At 34.9% G+C, this 21,553-nt stretch overlaps 1 protein-coding gene across 1 annotated transcript in view; it reads right to left on the bottom strand.

The window, feature by feature from the left end:
- Positions 1-496: 496 nt before the first annotated feature.
- MIB1 (MIB E3 ubiquitin protein ligase 1) overlaps positions 497-21,553 on the bottom strand; it is a 155,774-nt gene continuing 134,717 nt past the window's right edge. The window contains exons 16-21 of the mRNA XM_066353422.1: positions 21,202-21,383; positions 19,036-19,228; positions 14,848-14,926; positions 12,907-13,020; positions 11,312-11,412; positions 497-6,683 (exon numbers count right to left, since the gene is read on the bottom strand). Of these exons, the coding sequence (XP_066209519.1) occupies positions 6,543-6,683; positions 11,312-11,412; positions 12,907-13,020; positions 14,848-14,926; positions 19,036-19,228; positions 21,202-21,383 (810 nt within the window). The 3' untranslated portion in view covers positions 497-6,542. The remainder of the gene's footprint in view (positions 6,684-11,311; positions 11,413-12,906; positions 13,021-14,847; positions 14,927-19,035; positions 19,229-21,201; positions 21,384-21,553) is intronic.

The raw sequence follows: 21,553 nt of genomic DNA on the forward strand, positions 1-21,553 counted from the left end.
TCTATCTCCCCTCCTGTCACTTTAAAACAAATTATACACCTGAAACTTATATAATTTTATTAACCAATGTCACCCCAATAAATTCGACAAAAATAAGATAAAGGGAAAAACTACTCGCCAAATGATCCTTCATCAGCAATGAGTTTATCTGAGATCATTTTTGATGTTCTACTTGAACGCATGCACTCCATCTTATAAATGACTATCTTTCCTCTGCAATACACCATTTAAAAGTTTTGTCAGTAGGTTTGGGAAATTCTACACTATAAGACTAACAAATAATTTTAATTTCTGTAAAGGAAGAATAAATATATATATAAATCAGATTTTCTAAAATGGCTTTATTTTTAAAACCTATACAGAGTTTCAATTTAATAAAATATTGCCATGGAATACCTAATTATACAGCAACAGAAAAACAAAAATACAGTTAGAGGTTATCCAAAAATAAATTCACAATTTTGTAATTGAAATACATGTTTTTTCAAATAAACAATTTAAAAAGATTGTTTCAGACAATTTTCCTCTTAAACACTCAAGATACACATACTCAATCTTTTTAACTCAAACTAGACAACCTCTCAATAACTTCACAAATAAGTGCTTCTATTAACTTGAGAAATAAAATAACTCTCACACTGTTTAATTACTAATTTAGTCACAAAATTTATTTGGCTAACAAAGCCAACTAAATCATTGCTTTAAGATGTACTCTTGAAAATGAAATCTACATCTGAGTTGTGAAGGAAACAAACATTTATAGAATAGGTTGACTCTTCCTAACTAATTGATTTATTTTCTATCAAACTTATACTATTCAGACTTTCATAATATATCTTAATTCTGAAAAGTGTGTGAGATGTTAAAATATGAAGCTTCTTTGGCCCTTTAGATAGAGGTACCTTAAGTGTAAACAATTGTAATGAGAGCCTTCCAGATGTGGACACCTGTATCTTACTGATTTAGAGATGTATGTCTTTGTTTCTCAAATACATGAAAATTTCTTTCCTAATAATAAAAGATCAGATATACAGAGATTTGTATTCAAATGCCTTAAGAATCAAAATGCACGTGTATATCTATAAAGAAATTTCAAAAGATCAGAGGAAAGTATATATAGTGATATTACATCATAGGTTTTATTAATGGTAAATGTTTTTTTTTAAGCTTAGCTCTTGGCTAAGCACATTTTAAAAAAACTAATAAGAATCATTTGCCATAAAAAAACTATATTCATAAACAAGATTTTAAATTTAATCAAGTGAAAGCTAAAAACCACTAGAAAAAATACAAAGCGAAACACTGTGGAGTCAATTACCTTACTTTCTATCACTGAATATTCTGTATTTAAAATGATACAGCATACTGAATTGAACAAAAACAATTTTGTGGATTCAATCTAAGTAAGATTGGCAGTAAGACTAGTATAAAAATGACATGCAATTAGTGATTTCCACCTCCCAAATTTCTTTTAAACCAAATCACTTGAACTAAAGGTCTCTTTTTCATTTGAGAGGAAGACCATCTGTGTTTACCAAACGATCCTCCTCATTTCATATTAAATGGCAAAGTGAACCCTAGCTCCTCTTCCCAGATGCTATATGACTTTGCATAATGACTTAACATAGAATTACTTTTTTGGTAACAGTGTCATGGCCATAAATAATCAGTTTTTTAAAAAATATCAAGTGCAAATCTAGAAAACTTCCTTTAAAGAATTACCTAAACCCAGCACATACAGTATAGTATCACTACTACACAAGCTTAAGCAATACAACTTATAAATGTGTGTAGGGTAATACACACACCATGCCTTCTATAAAGTTTTAGTAGTGTTGCCAAGTTAATAATTCTTTCAAGGCACTGAAGAACTATGTAGATGGATTTTCCAAAATATAATTACCGATTGCTTAAACTGTTAAAAAGCCCTGAGTCAGAACTTTCAATAGTTTCCTGAAATTGATTTCAGCCAAAATGGCACATTTGTTTATTTTTTTAGAAAATTACAAGCCCACTTTGCCTTTTGGAGGAACTAGAAGTCGTGTTGATGAAACAAAATTCATATAGACTATACAGGAAAAGTAAAATATTTGGCAATATCATCTCTCTCACACATTTTATACATGTCAATTACAACTTCTAGTGATGGATTTAGGTTCAAATTGACGTGGCAAATCAGCTTTCTCACCCCTAATGCTAACATCCTCAACAAAATAGAAATGTCCATTTTAACCTCGGGTTGCCATATCCTCCTTAGTCACAAATAAGAATAAATGCTGAAAAAAAAATAATACTCTGACAGAAAGGGAGGTAGAAAATGCTAATGTAGCAAAGTACAATTTTAATTCATCAGCTCCACTATTTCATATTTTAATACTCTAGTGTCATCCACCACTAACCATTTATCAGTAAATTGAGGCTCAATCTAAAGGATTTCTCCATCACTGAAGCAAAGCAATGTACACGAGACAGCACTGAATAGTTTTTCCTCAAATTTAATGTTTTAAAGAAGTACAACTCTAATTATTAATACTATTATAGTTTATATATATATATGTTGAAGTTCCAAGGCTATATATGTTTATCAAGTAATATAAGTAAGCATTCCTATCATAATAGTCAAGCAAATAAAATTAGGTTGTTTTTTGAGAGAAAAAATTTTTTGAAACAGTTACATGTAGACTTAAAGACAACTGACATTTTCAACAAGGCACACATAATTTGTGAAAATCTTTTACCTTCCCAATTTAGTACAAAATCATAGCTAAACTAATTCTAATGTTTAAAATGTGTCTCTTCCCTCTGGCTCAAAATGAACTCACAAACCCTTAACAGACATTTAAAACCTACTCAATTTTAATTGATGATAATTGTAGGGGACGGGGGATTCTATCATCCCCCAAATTTTAGGAACTTGATGTTTACCATGACTTAGATTTTGCAAACATAAACAATTAAGATAATTTCAGGTGTTTCTTTTTATAGTTAATCAATTCCATTCCATTGGGGAAAGGTGGGCAAGTGGTCTGTTGTTTAATGGGTACAGTTTCAATTTTTCAAGATATGATTGCTTCCCAATGATGTGAATTTACTTAACACTACTGAACTGTACACTAAAAAATGGTTAAGATGGTAAATTTCATGTATGCTTTTGTCATAATAAAAAAATGCAAAAATTCTATTCCAAAATTCAATTTTTACACAGATTATAACTATAAAATATTTTAGACATACTGAGAAGTGTTTTTACTTTTGGATATTTTTTTAAAAAGCCATATTAAAGCCTATAATTTACAAAGCAATTGTCAACTGAACTACTCTGAAAACTGGCTGAAAGACCCTTTCTATTATTCAATTAAATACATCCTCTATTACTGCTTTGATGAAATCGACATGATACCCTTTATATCCTCTAATTCAAACAGACATTTCTTTCTTACCTGCTGCAACCCCCTAGCCTCCTCCCTGTCCTACCCAATCACTAATTCTCTTAGTTCATAAATTTAACTAATTCCTAGTCCAATAGGGTCCAAAATTCATAACAAACACAAAATAGCAATTGGGCAACACAAACTAGTCAGTCTATTTCTACCACGTAAAAATGAAGCAAGCTTCAAAATTTGAATTGAACAAATCCTAAGCAGAATGCATTTCAATATTCTAGAATGGTCTTACAGGCTAAAGCCATCAAAGATACAACTTTAAGAAAGTTATTTTCAATAATATCAATTAATTATATGCCTCTGTAGCTCGCTGGTTAATTTGCAATGTTTAAAATTACAAACAACCAAGTATAACTTGGCCAGCTAAACTTAAACACTTGTCTAATATAATACTCCTATACTAATAAAAAATAATCTTTTCTTGAAAAACCTTCTTGCTCCCAACAATTATATATATTGTAAAAGCATAAAAATGCTAAATTATGTGAAGAAAAACAGTAACAATAGCACCACCATCTGGTAAGTTGTACGTTTTGGGTAACAAAGGTGACAATCTTAGAAGAATAAAGGAGAAAATGTGGCAGGAGTGAAGGGGTATAAAGAGGAGTCCAAATTCTATTTAATGGTAAATCTTATAAAACATGAAGAAGAAATACTATCAGTACCTTTAGATTCCTTTTTGTCTACAAATTACTTCAAATATATGACTATGTGATAAATTCTGTATGTGCTAAGATGCTGACCATTTTTTCAATGTCATGCATCTAGCCCAATGTTTTTTAATGAATGCATGTCAATTATGTTTTTTTTTTTTAATTTAGAAAAAGTAAAAGCTTTCTGAGGCACAAAATAAAGAGATGATAATGAGAAGGAAACAACCAAATTGGGAAAGTACTGCTGAGAGACAAATATAATAAGAGGTAGCAGTTTCACAGAGTTAGAGAAAAGTCACTTAATTAAGTTCTTAATCTTATTCTCTCTCACAATCCCAAAATAAATTTAAAATAATTTTTCAGGTGCTTGAAAATATGAATAAAGGAACATTTTCTGTTCAGTAAGTAAATTTCAAAGTGGTACAAATATAGGAAATCCACACGTGCACAGCACTATAATTACAGTGACTACAACTTTTGCAATTAATAGTTTATGTTATATTTTTAATACAGTGAAAATAAAGAAGTCTGGAAGATGCAATTGCCTTTTAGGAATATAAGTTTTAGCACTGCAGCTCAAAAAACAAATACTTATAAGGAGGATTTAAGTAGACCTGTGGTTGGCCACACTGCTTACATCAGCCAGGCGCCCCTCCCTCCTCAACCAGTTGAGCCACTGGAAAGAGGCAGGCGGCCTTGGAATGGAAAAAAAGGGAAATCTTGACTTACGCTGTTTTTACATCTGAAAGGAACAGTTTGTCTCTTTATGGGAACATCATCAATCAGATGTTCTATCTTTTTTATAATTTCAAAATATGGCTTAAAAATAGCCTCAGTGGTCCTTTATTAGATAACTGAGTCCATATAAATTTTCAAATGTAAATTTAAAAACATTTTATCATTCTAAATGATGTTACTCAACTAAACACAGAGAATTACTGGGACTATAAAATCAGCCAGCAAAGTTCACCAGTTCCCACCAGGACTTGCAATGGCAGCAGCCATTTAACAGTAAGAATGTGATGTTATGAGGGCTAGAGACTGTACGTTCCTAATAGCAGAAAAACTGACATAAGAATCAAATTCAAAGGAGGAAAAACTACAATAAAGATAACACCTTTAGGAGTAAGCTTACACACAATATATAGTAGACACTACTGTAAATAGCTAATACCTTAATAATCTAGCAGCAATGAACCCCGTAACACTTATATGTGTCTATTCATCCTCAGTAAGATGACTCATTCAAAGAAAAGAAAATGACTAGATGCTCTGAAGTCAAAGTTTGAGTTTAAAAAAATTTACAGGTAACTGGACATATTTCTGAGAATGTCGTAGTCTCTCTTTCTAAAGTAAGAATTTATTAGTTTTAGGTTACTTCCTATGTCTTGGACATTGTTGGTAGTTTAAATAATATCTTTGTCTGTAGGTCTAAAGAAAAACCGTTTTATTTATGGTAAGCCTTGCTGTCTGAGGAAGAACGAAAATAAGGCCTGGAATCAATATCACTGTCAGAATGAACATATGTGGAGGAGAAAGGATTGCTGCCTTTGGACAATGCATTATCCTCAAATCACTGGGGTCTACTGTTCAGTGTATTAGAAAAGCTGAATCAACCCTCAGAGGCCAATTAGGGGATTATCATTTCACTGGGTAGATCAAACCTGGATAAGTACTCACAGGGAAAACTGAGTTACACTTTTCACAGGCAATTTTTTAAAGGCTGGCTAAAGAAATCAGTGTATAAGTTAATACATATAAGGAAGGCCACCATTAATTTTCCTCCCTTCAGTTCCCCACTATAACTGATTTTTCTTTTCCATATCTACCAGCCATTTTTAAATTGGCAACAGGATTCAAGTTTCCTTTTCCCTTTAAAACTACAAAATAAGCTAAATGCAAAGTCATTATTTCTCTCATTCTATACTTCTATTTACTCTAAGAATTCAGAAACAATTATTTGGATAACTTTGTTATTTTTAAAATAATTCTCTCTTCAATATTCCACTCATATATATGACAGAATGGTTTTACTTGCCCTTTTGTTTGGTGCAAAACTTTTCTGAGTATCTGTGTCAACTCACTGTGTGAAATCATGATAAACTGAAGGATAGCAGATCATAAGGAAGTGTATATCTTTTGAGGTCTAACAATTAAAACAGGAGGTCTTTAAAGGAATTTCTCCCTTAGTAAATTTTTCTTTTAGCCAAAAGTAAATTACCTATGAAGGACATGGATTTAATGATTCAATTTAAACAAAACAAAAAAACGTGACTTCAAACACTGTTTTGTAGTCTTTTTGTTCTGATATATTTACAGTCTAATTATACTCTAGCAAAGAAACTATGATATTAAAAATTAATCATCAGAACCTTCGACTAGCTTAAAGGCTTACTAAGTTCTCATGACCAAATACCTTCACTAATAAAATACATTGAGTTTCTTGTTAATACAAAAGAATCCTTCGTTCAATAGCCTTGCGACAAATAGGACATTCACTCATTCGGTCTCCGCAGAGCTGGCACGTTCCATGGCCACAGAGGAAAATCATGTTCTTCAGACGATCCAAACACACAGGGCACATTGTCTGGAATGGGACATAACAAATAAAGTAATAAGTGCTGAGACATTTTACATTTTTAAAGTATAACATGTGACATTTTGTTGTTTAGTCAAATCTTTTTTTTTTTTTTTTTTCTTCATTTTTCTGAAGCTGGAAACAGGGAAAGACAGTCAGACAGACTCCCGCATGCGCCTGACCGGGATCCACCCGGCACGCCCACCAGGGGCGACGCTCTGCCCACCAGGGGGCGATGCTCTGCCCATCCTGGGCGTCGCCATGTTGCGACCAGAGCCACTCTAGCGCCTGGGGCAGAGGCCACAGAGCCATCCCCAGCGCCCGGGCCATCTTTGCTCCAATGGAGCCTTGGCTGCGGGAGGGGAAGAGAGAGACAGAGAGGGAAAGCGCGGCGGAGGGGTGGAGAAGCAAATGGGCGCTTCTCCTATGTGCCCTGGCCAGGAATCGAACCCGGGTCCTCCGCACGCTAGGCCGACGCTCTACCGCTGAGCCAACCGGCCAGGGCTAGTCAAATCTTTTGTTGTTTAAATTTTTAAATAGTTAAAACATCACCTCAATAAAACAGAAATATTAGTTGTACTGTCAGGACAATGTAAAAGGCACTACATAAAACAAATACTGCATAAAATACTATATAAAACAAAACATGCAAATGCCAAAATCTAATAGGGAATGAATGTAAATAGCCCCATTCAGTCTAATCCAGATTCCCCAACTCTAGGTACTGTGCTGTTCTTGTATGACAATCATACACTGTATCAGGCCTATTGGAAAGGGGCAAGTACAGAGATGTCGCTAAGAACATAATACCAAGCATTATGCTAGACATGATACAATCTCAGCCCTACTTATCATTCCCACTTTAAAAAAGAGGAAAGTGAGGCGTAGTGGGGTTAAAATCTTCCCTAAAGGAAGCCATAATGTGAACTTAAGTCAATGGCTCCAGAGATCTTGCCTTTAAATATTATGCTGCACTCCATTACTATCACTGTACATTACCTTAGTTAAAATACAATGAGTCTTTGCTACATATTAATAAATGGAACTTCAAGAACTCATAATTGAGAAGTATGACAGATATACTTCTGTGAAACACTCTAGGAAATCACATATTCATTTATAAAACACATTTTACATTTTATATTTTAAAAACATATAGTTTACCTTAACATATAGGGGTGGACAAAGTAGGTTTACAGTTGTGAGTACATGAAATGGCTTATTCTTATTTATATAATTACTTACTAATTATTGTATTATTTTCCATATGAACTGTAAACCTATTTTTATCCACCTCTGTATTATTTCATTCTGAATTATACTTTTCCCAAATAATATAGAACTAAAATAGTTAAACAAGAATGTTTAGGTTAATAAACCAGACCCAAAGTCGACATGAAAGTGTAGTTACTGACTTTGACAACATCAGAAATTGTGGGGAAAACAAAAAGCAAATAAAAATGGAACTGTAGTCTAACTTGTTAACCCCACCCTTGCAAAGTAAATTTTCAGTCACATTTATCTATCTTAAGATTTTAAAAAGCAAAGAGCTATAAAAAAATCACATTTTTTTTTTATTTTAAAAGGCCAAACCAGCTTTTTGGTGTCATTAAAAGTTTCTTTTCCATTAAATTCTCAAGATTTCTATGTAAGTAATTAATAACTTGTGTTTCCAAAAGTAAACACCTCTGTGAGGCCTGGGTGAAGTTACTTTTAGTTAATGCATCCGTAAGAGCACATGAAATTAATTACTGTCTGTTAGAGACATGGAGGCAATAGGAAGATCGAAAATTTAAAATAAAGAGGAGAGTTATTCAGATGCTTTCTCTTGATGACTTTGAAGGGTCCCTGCAAGGAATCCCATCATTCCTCAGAAAATGAATTTTGTTTTATGTGTTTAATACTTTAATGATAAAATGTGTTAATAAATATAATATAAGGAAGAAACTACTTTGAATGGTAAACTTTGGATGAAAGTAAAGCTGAATTATTTCTTTTACGATCTATAAAGGGTGTCATTATTTATTATAAAAAGTTTTAATTAGGAAATAAACTGCTTTTCACAGAAAGTGTGTTCAAAAATGTTTTTTATTTTTCTAAATAAAATTTTTAAAGCATTTTATTTTATACTAGAATGAGCTAATTATGACCCTACATTAATATTCCAATATTAAGAACTTACAAGTCTATATTTATTTTTACTAATTCACTATAAAACAAGTACTGTATTACCAAGTGCTGGACTTCAGAGGAAAAACTAGCCCAATCACAGAGATTTTATCTTTGCAAATGGGTGTTTAAATTCCTAATAAACATATATACATTTATTTCTAAATTAGTTATCACAGGGTCATTAGTTATCCAGGGTCACTATCTATTGCCTATGTTACATTATTCCAAATTCAAGTAGAAAAAAACAAGTGTTGACTCTAACACTGCATGGCAACACTGATTTAACTGCCTTCCTAAAGAAATAACACCCTTCGCAGCTCAAGCCTTTGAATTAAGGAAGATTTAATTGCTGGGTCAAATAGTAAGGCTGCATGCAGGGTGAGGAGGGGAGAATTTCTCACCATATGCCTACAAGTTTTAGCTATTTTCTGTATTTTATCATTGCTTTTATTAGTATCGAGTAGATATAAGAACATTTCTGTTGGTATGTATAAAACATAAATAAGACCACCGCCCAGATTAAAGCATAGAACACTGCCTTTTCTTTTGAAGCCTTTCCACACATCCTCCCAAATTCTTTCCATCCCCTTGTCACTGGTAACGACTAGTCTGAGTTTTGCTTTTATCTTTCGCTTGCTATTCTTCATAGTGTGTGTCTATGTATTTTTGAAGTACAGTACTGCATCTACACAGAAGTGTACACAAATTGTTAAGTTTAATAAAAATTCACAAACTGATAAAATGCATATACTGTATTTCCCCATATATAAGACACACCGTTTCTAGAAAAGTTTGGGGTCTAAAAACCGGTGCGTCTTAGGCAGTGGTTGTAGATTGTTTTTACTGGCATTTCTCGCTTTTTTTTGTTTTTGCGCTCATTGTTGAAGACAGTGATTTGTCATCAGACAAAGATGAGGACAAGCTAATAGATGGGAGGTTTTTTTTCTTTTTTCTTTTTTTTGTATTTTTCTGAAGCTGGAAATGGGGAGAGACAGTCAGGCAGACTCCCGCATGCACCCGACCGGGATCCACCCGGTACGCCCACCAGGGGGCAACGCTCTGCCCACCAGGGTGTGATGCTCTGCCCCTCCGGGGCATCGCTCTGTTGCGACCAGAGCCACTCCAGCGCCTGGGGCAGAGGCCAAGGAGCCATCCCCAGCGCCCAGGCCATCTTCGCTCCAATGGAGCCTCGCTGCGGGAGGGGAAGAGAGAGACAGAGAGGAAGGAGAGGGGGAGGGGTGGAGAAGCAGATGGGCGCTTCTCCTGTGTGCCCTGGCCGGGAATCGAACCCGGGACTTCTGCACACCAGGCCGACGCTCTACCACTGAGCCAACCGGCCAGGGCCTTAGATGGGAGTTTTGACAGTGATGAATTTTATGATGAATAAAACTTGAATTCAATAACTTTATGTAATACATTTTTTTTTTCAAAATTCAGGCCCCAAAATTAAGATGCATCTTATATATGGGAGCATCTTATACATGGGGAGATACAATAATTGATAGTTAAATCAAGAAATGGAGTATCAATATTCTAGAACAGCGGTTCTCAACCTGTGGGTCGCGATCCCAGCAGGGGTCGGGACCCACAGGTTGAGAACCGAACCGAATATGTATTTTCCGATGGCTTTAGGCGACCCCTGTGTTTTGGTTGTTCGACCCCCGCCGGGGTCGCGACCCACAGGTTGAGAACCGAACCGAATATGTATTTTCCGATGGCTTTAGGCGACCCCTGTGTTTTGGTTGTTCGACCCCCGCCGGGGTCGCGACCCACAGGTTGAGAACCGCTGTTCTAGAAAGTTCTCTTGTGCCTCCTCCCAGAGAACTCAGCCAATAAAACCACTACCTTTCATTTTAAACACCATCTGTATAATCTTTTTTCAAGTTTGCATCCCCAAACACTATCCTGTCAGTTTTATTAGATAATGACAGATTTTTCCAAAGTGATAGATTTTTACTAACTTACATTCCTGCCAACAAGGTGAACTATGGCTGCTACACGCACTACCTAAACACTTGACACTAACAGTCTGTTTCTTTGTTTGTTTTTTAGATTTTTTTTAACTTACTCATTTTTAGAGAGTGAAAGAAAGGAAGAGAGAGAAAGAAGGGGAAGGAAGAGCAGGAAGCATCAACTCCCATATGTGCCTTGACCAGGCAAGCTCAGGGTTTTGAACCAGCAACCTCAGGGTTCCAGGTCAACACTTTATCCACTGTACCATCACAGGTCAGGCTAATTTTCATTTCTTGATAACTAATGTGGTTGAGTATTTTTTCATGTTTATTGGTAATCTGTGTGTTTCCTATTTTGGCTGCATAAATCTTTTAATCAGATTTTACCTACTGCAAATATTCAAATACTACAAGTGATACATTAATATGAACCATGCCCAAAACACTAGTTGTTTGATAGAAAAATATAAACTTCTCTTAGAATAATTTTTACCACAAAGAAATCATTATTACCTGCTCTTTAATGTCCTGTAACTGTTGCTGCAACTTCTGAACATCTGCGTTGACATTGGTATTATCCTTGTCCTTTTGTAACACTGGAATATTTCCAGTTGCTATAATACAGATAAAGAATTCTAATGTTATGACTGTTTTGACACAACAATGATTTCTATTACTAAAATTATTACTATTTTATTAAAAACATAAAACTATTATTATGAGACTCTTCTTAAAATATTATTTCTACATGTGGACGATACAGTAGTGACATTCATGTTACACTCTTTCATTTATAATCTTCATACCCATTAAATTCTAATTACATTTAACACAGCTAACCCAGACTTTCCGGTTTTCCAAATCTCTGTGTGCTTCCTTTGACAAGCTCACAAAGTACGTCCTACGCTCATTCTCCCTCCTCCTGCTCCGGCACTGCACGAACCCAAGAAGATAAGCAGACAGCATCTTAGCAACAAGCCTCCCTCCTTCCTTCATTCCCAACTCTTACTGTTCATGATCTAAGACAAGGAAATTTGAAAGAAAAGCTGAGGTCAGTGCTCTACTAAATGGGGGAAATTTTTATTTCCATCTTGGTACCTCTAGATTTTTGGTCTTTTACTCTACTTAAACTATCCGTAGGGACTGACCAGGCGTTGGCACAGTAGATAGAGCAAAACTCCAAGATCGCCTGCTTGAGCACGGGCTCATCCGGCTTGACCACGGGGTTGCTGGCTTGAGCCCAAGGTCACTAACTTGAGCCCATGGTCACTGGCTTGAGCAAGGAGTCCCTAGCTCAGCTGCAGCCTCCCCTACCCATCAAGGCACATGAGAAAGCAATCAATGAACAACTAAAATGCCGCAATAACAAGTTGACACTTCTCATCTCTCTCCCCTTACTGTCTGTCCCTATGTGTCTGTTTGTCTCTTTCTCCCTCTCTCTCTCTCTCTCACAAAAAAGTTATCCCTGGGATTTTTATTCTGTGGTTAGAAAACAAAAAGCCCTGAGCAGAAGTAGTTACACTGATGTTTTTCTCATCTCTATACAGACCAAAGAAATCAAAGACCATCCAGCTTATACCTAATACAAAGATGAAAAATAATTTTACAAAGCTGTACTATTGAAAAGGTTAACAGTAAATAATTTACTTTTCATCTTTTCACTTGTTCACTACGTTATATTTTAGTTTACCTATAGTTACTCTGTCCCAAATTATTATTATTCCATAAAATATTCAAATACTGTAGGTAAACCGGCTAGATTTAGGAATAAGGTTAATACTTGTGTAAACTGAAAAAGATAATTTGTAATATTATGTTCCCCCAAGATACTCTACATCTTAAAAGGAAACAGCAAGTTTTCTTTAAGCTAGAATAATATTCTTTATATCAAAGATTACTTAAAAGACTAATGTTTAAAGTTCTAAATCATACCACAAACTAGAAAGGTATTTCAGGCTTCTTGTAATATAGTAAGAGCAAAACCCTACCTGTTCCTCTGTAAATTCAAGACATACACTGTATGTTTTACAGACCACAGTGTACTATACATGATAAGAGAGGCTCAGAGAATTCCAACAAGCAGGATAATGCTTACGAGACCTACTTACAGATATCATCAGTAGCATCTTCTGAACTTTTCCCTCCACAACACATAATGAAAGGCACTCTTCGTTCAACTACTGCCCGACACTGCACACACTTTTTCATCAGGCTAGCACAGTCTGGAAAATGACAACAGGACACTTCTTACAAAAGAGGACATGAGTAAGAACAGGGCTGCTTTTTCTGCTCATTATTATAACTTAAATTTAACATCGAAATAAACTACATCCTCCAGGCCAAACCCAACCCAACCAGTAGCTTATTTTTTATAAATACAGCTTTAATGAAAATAGTCCGACCCACTCATTTACATGGTCACTAAAACTGCAGAGTTGAGTTGGTGGAAAGAGTTGAGAAGTTACAACAGAAACCACTTGGCCCCACAAAACCAAAAATTCATGATTTAATCCTTTAAAGAAAAAATTTGCTAACCCCTGCACTATGAAAACTGAACCTAAGCTCTTCTAACTTAAAACAAAATTTTCTTTCTACATGCACTCTAGCATTATACCAGTCTTTGGTAAACAGAAACAATTACTTGTAGCAGACTATTACAGTAGAAAACCTTGATCCTTCCTTTAGTTGACAAACTGCTTATCAGAATGAAAAAAAAAAGGCTAAAGCAACTCTAGGCTAATGAGATTTATCTACCACACAATTTGTATATTACAGGGTCAGAATATTAAAAATCAATACCTACTGACTGAACTGCCTTGGAGTAGGAGACATCATGCTTTACTTTGGGCCCATTAAGGTATTTGTTAAACTAGTTTTAAATCGCTTATTGACAAATGTAAAAAGCAAAAGGAAGAGAATATTAATATTGAACAAAATATGAACTTGAAAAGAACAAGAGGAATATATAAAAGTAAAGTTTAAAACATCTCTTAAACTTTAATATTATCTTCACAAAGAAAAGATTTCTGTAAGTTCTCTTGACACAGAAGTTAAATTAAGAAGAGGGACAGACGGTGATGGAATACATAATGCAATATACAGATGATGTATTATAGAATTGTACACCTGAAACCTGTATGATTTTATTAACCAATGCCACCCAAAAAATCAATAAAATTTTTTTTAAAAGAATGGTTAAGCATCGGCCTAGCGTGCGGAGGACCCGGGTTCGATTCCCGGCCAGGGCACATAGGAGAAGCGCCCATTTGCTTCTCCACCCCTCCGCCGCACTTTCCTCTCTGTCTCTCTCTTCCCCGCCGCACTTTCCTCTCTGTCTCTCTCTTCCCCTCCCACAGCCAAGGCTCCATCGGAGCAAAGATGGCCCGGGCGCTGGGCATGGCTCTGTGGCCTCTGCCTCAGGCGCTAGAGTGGCTCTGGTCGCAATATGGCGACGCCCAGGATGGGCAGAGCATCGCCCCCTGGTGGGCAGAGCGTCGCCCCCTGGTGGGCGTGCCGGGTGGATCCCGGTCGGGCGCATGTGGGAGTCTGTCTGACTGTCTCTCCCTGTTTCCAGCTTCAGAAAAATGAAAAAAAAAAAAAAAAAAAAAAAAAAAAAAAAAAAAAAAAAAGAATGGTTAAGAAGGCTGGAAATTATAACCCCAAATTATTGCTACGGGTGGTTCAGTAGTGGGGAAATTATGTAAGAGAAGCAATATTACAGTGAAGACAAATAAAGTTATGCTAATTTTATATGCAAAAAAGGGCTAGACAAAATGTTTCAACATTCATTTTTAGAAATAAATTTGTATTGTATGTGATAAGAGATCATTTTGTGCTAAAACAAATGAAATCAAAATTCGACCTAGTGGGACACAGCTTTAGAGTCGTCCCTAAAGCCTGGGAGCAAGGAGGAAAACAGGTGACATTCTAGCAGGGAAAGAAATGGAAGGTACCAGAGGCCCACCAACTTTTTTGCTTTTGAGTTATCAAAACGTGTCTCACTTCCTATTTTTGTAATGATACTGAGAAATGTGTTATAGGCTACTTACTCTCACAAGCACACATGTGTCCACACGGCTGAAAAAGAACAGCTGCTTTCTTGTCTGAACATACCACACATTCTTCAATCTGCAGAGAAGAGGTCACATAGCACAGTATGAACATCTACAGACAAAACTCTAAGTTCCTTTTGTATCCAAATGTATTTGCTCTATAAGGCATACTCTAGGCATCAGAAATTTAATGCCTACTTTTCTGTCCTCCATCTTCCCTGCTTAATAGGTTCTATTTCTACTTTAGTCTTCCTGTCTGTCCTAAAGAATGAGATAGAAAAACTCCATTTCCTCTAAGAATAAGAAGACCAGACTAGACTTCAATTTTCTTTTTTTTCAAAAACTACTTTTTCTTTCTTTTTTTTCCTTTAGTGTCCTGACCAGTGATCGAACCAGCAATCTCTGCACCTCAGGGTTATGCTCCCACCAACTTAGCTATCCAGCCAGGGCTCAAACACTACTTTTGAGAGAAAAACTAAAAGAACTAATGACTGACATTATTTTCTAATATTAATAAAAATCTAGCCAGATTAGCCAGACTGCTAAAACCCAAGGGGGATTTTTCTGTTTACCCATATCTAAGGAACACTAACCTAACACATTCTTTCCCAGGACTTGGTCAATTCCCCAACATGGGCTGGAATCCAAAGCTTTGGGTTATTCTTTCTCCCTGATTTCTAAAGTCTTCTACAACTTATTCATAATTTCCCTCAATTTCACCTCCCCTTCATCAGTTAAACTGAGTTTTGAGTGTGTAACTATTTCTTAACCTTGTCTCTAGCTTCTTTTACCCTTATCCACCACACTGTCCAAAAACGATGACCACCACTCACCTGTAACTTCACCTAAAAACCAAACACTACACGTATGACCTCTCTATGGACTTTCCAAATTTATATCGTTATGTGCAGAGAATTTATACAGTTGTAATAACAGCGGAAAGCAATAAATAGACAATTGGTCCAGGTATTTATATTCCTGGACTCAAATTTCAGCTTGAGTACTAACAAAGTAGCTAATATTGTTGAGCTGCAGCTTTTCTTTTTTTAATCTGAAATACTAAAGAACATTCCTTCTTAATAGGGTGGTAAAGAGTAAGTTAGAAGATAGGGAGAAGAGTTAGGTTACCTTATTCAAATACACCCCTAAACAATTCTAAATATGAACAGTGAGGGGCATAATTGAACTAATACATAGCAATATGGAAAAGAATTATTTCAGAAGACCTGGTAACTAATAAAATATGGGGAATGAATGGTGAAAAGAAGTCTAGTATATTGCGTTTTTGACTTGACTAATTGATTCCAAAAAGTTGAGGGAAACAAATTTCAGTCTGCTACAGCTTATAGGACTAAGACCAGGGTGTTCTTTCCAACTTTAGGATTACACATCCAGGCTTTGGTCCTATTCAGCGTCAGATTACAGTTAAAGGAACAGTTTCCTTAAGTATAGCAATCTAGCCTCCAAACTGCAAACACTAAGCAGTATACCACCAGAACTGCAGTGTGGGGATAAGAAATAGGATGACCCTGGATATGGGTGGCTAAGGCACCCACAGTCTGAGGTAAGCACACTAATTTTTTCATAACTCTTATAACCATAACCTTTTCCCTCTTCTGGAGTTTTCACTCAGGTTTATGTGCCAGGAATGAAATTACAATATTAAAGCATGTTTATTATAAAGGTCTGCATGTATATATTGTCAAAATGGTCCCTCAGAAATGGGAAGCCATTTATTCAGCCACCAGCAATGATAATAGAGTACCCTTTCCAATCTCCTAAATAGGAGTTTTCTAAAAATTATTTTACTCATGTGACAAGAATGATTAATAATTCATAATTTTAAATTTGTATTTCTTTACTTGCTAAAGAAACTAAGTTTGTTTATTCTCTCTTTCTCCAAATACTAGTTTTAAAACTTATCTTCACTGAAGATGTGTGTTCTTCTTAAACCACTTGGGGTCACTATTTCTTTATCTTCAAAGGCTCTGCAATCAATCTGGCAAATCTATTTTCTACAGGTTTGAAAATTCCATGGTTTAAAAAAATAAATTGAAAGCTTGCTAATTCCTGGAATTCAGAAGTGGTCTAAAAAGAAATGATAGCCTCTTCCTTCCACTCTACCTCCCTGTACTATATCAATCTTCCCTTGTAGACATTTGTTTCTCACTTTGTGTATTGTAACACAATGGAAACAAGCTTAAGAACCAAGAGAACTGCATTAAGTCCAGCTTCTTGGAGCTTCAGTTTTTCCTATTATAAACACCAGAGTTGAACTAGAAGGCAGTAAAGGCTATTCCACCTTTGAGACTGCTTTTGACAACCAGGAGCTCTGAGCTCACTTTACATGCCTTAAAGCACCTACAACATCCTATATGGCAGAGTAGCTTTTAATTTAAGTCATAGTTTGCTAAGAGATTATAAATTTTTTCACAGGAAATTATTGTATACATCTATGTCTCAAGACAAGTGCTCAATAAAGGTTTGTTGAAACAGGATTTAATACAACAAAAGTCTCAAACATAACAGCAGAACACACAGACCAATCTAAAAACAAGACAATGGCTTAGGTTTTTATTCTTTCACATTCTTTCCCTGTTATTTTGTAATCAGCTAACTAAAGCAAATTATAAATACCAAGTAGAATAATCACATTTATTCATTAAGAAAGGTTCAGATAATGCATGTAAGATACCAACACAATGCCCTGCCTACAATCAGTGCTGTTAGTTCACCCTCCTCACCTTTACACAGAGTAAGCAGCTACACACGTACTTCAGGATCTCCTGTCCAAAACCAACTTCCTTTTACTTTTTCCTACGCCAAAATTTTACCAAAGATATATTCATTTGGATCATAAAAAGCATCCAATCTTAGATGGTTCCATATATAAATGTGACAAACACTGGTAAGAGAACACCTTTTAAGTCACTACCGCTAATTCATTAGGAGAGTAAGTGCCAGCTCTTTTCTAATTAGTCCTTTGAGGAGTGAGTTTTTTCATACTCACTGATCCCCAGGAGTGAGGTTTTTTTTCAAAAAATAAAATTAGTTCCAGCTACAATTTTTTTAACTTAAAATCATGTCTATTTGATAATCAATTTATAGAAACAAGAACATGCATTTGCCTTTTTTAATGTTGCCTTACACATTTTAAAAATAAATCGATCGTACTCTGGATAGTCAGGAGGCACGAGGACATACATGAAATGTTCGTACTACTAAAAGGGCTAATAAAGGCTAATGAAACAGCTTAGGAAGCATCAAGAGAAAAATGAAGAAAATAAACTAGAATGGGAAAGAGTATAAACTTCATAAATAAAACCAAGAAAACCAACACATCTCTTAGTTTAAGCTGCTTAACTTATGAGAAATTATTTGTAAAATATTTAAATCTCACTTCATACACACACACACACACGCGCACACACACAACTAGGAAACACTAAAAAAGAAAATCAATTATTTCAGTAAATCAAAATGAGTAAGACAGTACAGTTATAATAAAACACTCCTAAGTTACATGGGAATAGAATAAAACCAGTAACCTAGAAAAGAATAATGTTTCTCAAAAAGCAAAAGGAGTCAGACAAGATGAAAAGTTCAGAATGGTCACAGAATTTGACTGTCACTAATTGAGAGATGATCAAACTTTATTTGCCTCCTGGTGGGACATGATACAAAATGAGTAGCATCACCTGGAAGCGTTCTTGCCAAAAAATGTTTAAGCTGACTAATCAAGCCATTAACACTACCATCCAGTTTACAGAAAATAAAAGAAATTGTCACGGTAAAACAAATAAATCCAGAATGCGTGACATTCTACAAAAAAAAAAATTAGTCTTTTACAAAAATAAATACAATACAAAACAGTCCATGCACTTAGAAATAGGGCAAATCACAAGTAACTACAGTACAAAGTGGAAGCAAATTCAGTACATCTTTAGGTTACCAGGAACTTTGAAAGCAAAACAGTAGAATACTTTTATTTTTAAATACTACAGTTTACATATAAAGATAGAAACTCATAGATGGTCTCAATAAATATATAAATTATACATTCCTATATTTAGAACAGAAAGAACAAAATTAAAGACACATAGCATCATACAATCTTATTTATCATTAACTGTAGTCTCAAAGATCTTCATAAAATGATAAAATACTGTATTAAAAGTATATTACCTTTGTCCTGGATTGAACTTGTTCTTTACAGATGAGGCATTTCTTGACTCGTGGAGAACATAAAGAACAGGTAGCAATATGTCCACACGGGCCAAAAAGAGTATCTCTCTTCATATCTGAGCATACCATACACTCTTCTAAGGTTTCAGAATCATTGCTAATCATAGAAGGACTTCGAGAACCCACTTGACCACTAATGAAAGAAAATATTTCTAATCAAGCCTATCAGAATATTTATATTACAAATTTGATACTAGTAATTAAAATATTTTTAAAACATCTAGAGCATCAGTATATATAAGAACTTTAGTTATGTTAAAGAATTACACTTTAATGTATATGAAACACTGTATACTATATTTTTCTATTTATATACTCTCTGCACCTTTTTGTACTTATAGTACTATTCAAATTATAAACTGAACAACTCCTCATGTAATGGAAAAGAGTGAATCTGAATCTTCTTCTAACAAATAAAAGCACTAGTTAAAAAATTTAATATAAACACAGTTTCTCTCAGAACTTGTTTTACCTATATAGAACCAGCTAAGAAAGCCATAAGGAATTAAAAAAAAAATCCTAACTAGAGTGCATGTTAGTTCCCCTAACTACAGACAGGATGAAATGCATCAGAGCCCACAAGTGGAAGGGCACTTTGGAAAATATGTCTCCGCAGCTGCTGTTCTGATACTTCTTTAAATGTATCCTTATGAAACAAAAATTCTATTGCAGGAAGACAGAACACATCTATAAATATAAAGATATGAGACATATAAATACAAAATACTAGGACCAAATACAGCTATAGAAAAGAAAGACCCTGTTTTTACTACAATCTTCAGAAATTGATGAACATGCATGAGCACACATATAAAGCAGTTTCACCTTAGATCCCAGTGTCAGAATTATTACTTCAGTAATTATAGTGTCTTGTATCTATATATATATTTTAGATGCATTGTCATTTTGTAATAGGATTTTAGGCTCCTTGAGGATACACTTAAAGAAATGTATATAACTCATTATATTAATTTCCCTATAACACAGCTCTATGCATGGATTCCAAAGAGATGTCTTTCTAACACAACAAATTATAAAAGAACAAGAGAGAGAAAAGGTCAAGAGACAACTACTGAAATGCTCAATGACAAGAACCAGGTATAAAGGGCAATTATAGTTATATAGCATCATCTGGATTAAAAATAAATGAGAAGTACCTTTTATATGTCTATTATCTCATAATAAATTTAGTTATATCATAAATAATTAAAATCACTGATACATTTTACTTTTAGAAAAGAAGGCAAGTGAAAAACAACCATTTAAAAAAAAACCTCCATCGGGAATTGGTTCATTCGTTTGTTCACTCTTCAATTCTTCATTGATACTTATTGAGTGCTTACCAGGCACTGTGCAGGGTTCTAGAAAATTAGAGTTTGTGTGACATATATTCTGTTGAAGAACAAGTGAACTGCCTTTCTTTGGAAGAGTCTATTAAAATTTTAAATACACATAACATTAATCACACCAATTTCACTAGTAAGACCTTTTCCATAGATAAATTCCTCTAACATACGGGAGTATTGGAAGATCAGACTGGTTTAGAAAAGTTTCTTACAATTTACTATACATAAAGCATTAGATTTAATAGAGAAACAAGATGAAATAAACATAATCTCTATAGGAAAATTTTTAAGAAACAAAAGGGTCAACACAAAGAGGAAGAGCACAATGTATTATAGAATTGAATGCTTGAAACCTATATAATTTTACTATTCAATGTCACCTCAATAAATTTAATTCAAAAAATAAAGAGGAAAAAAGATAGAGGAAGAGCAAAGATAGTCATTTCTAAGTATTCAAGTATTCCATTATAAAACCATACAATTTTTTATTTATTTATTCATTTTAGAGAGGAGAGAGACAGAGAGAGAGAGAGAGAGAGAGAGAGAGAGAGAGAGAGAGAGAAGAGAGAGAGACAGGGGGGAGGAGCTGGAAGCATCAACTCCCATATGTGCCCTGACCAGGCAAGCCCAGGGTTTCAAACTGACGACCTAAGCATTTCCAGGTCGACGCTTTATCCACTGCGCCACCACAGGCCAAGCAAAACCATACGATTCTTTAATGTACAGACTATTAAGTTTTTGGATAATAAATAATACAAACCTGACTTTTTCTTTATGACACTTTGCCAGTGCTTTGCAGAGACTTGGATCAGGACAAAGATCAAGTGGTGACTGACCCTTCTTATTGCGAATGCCAAGGTCAGCACCATTAGCAGCCAAGAAACAGGCAATAGATGCTGCACTCTTCTTCTCTGCCCCCTGGGTACCAAGTCCCATTATTAACTGAAATAAAATGAAAAAGAGTCATTATTTTCCCCTGGGGAATCTGTTATCAATTCTTACCACCAGATACCATGTATATATACACATACATATAATGTATATGTATATATGTATGTATGTGTATATATATGTACCATATTTTTCACTCCATAAGATGCACCTGACCATAA

This window comes from Saccopteryx leptura, chromosome 11 (assembly GCF_036850995.1).
Source record: "Saccopteryx leptura isolate mSacLep1 chromosome 11, mSacLep1_pri_phased_curated, whole genome shotgun sequence".
Lineage (NCBI taxonomy): Eukaryota > Metazoa > Chordata > Mammalia > Chiroptera > Emballonuridae > Saccopteryx > Saccopteryx leptura.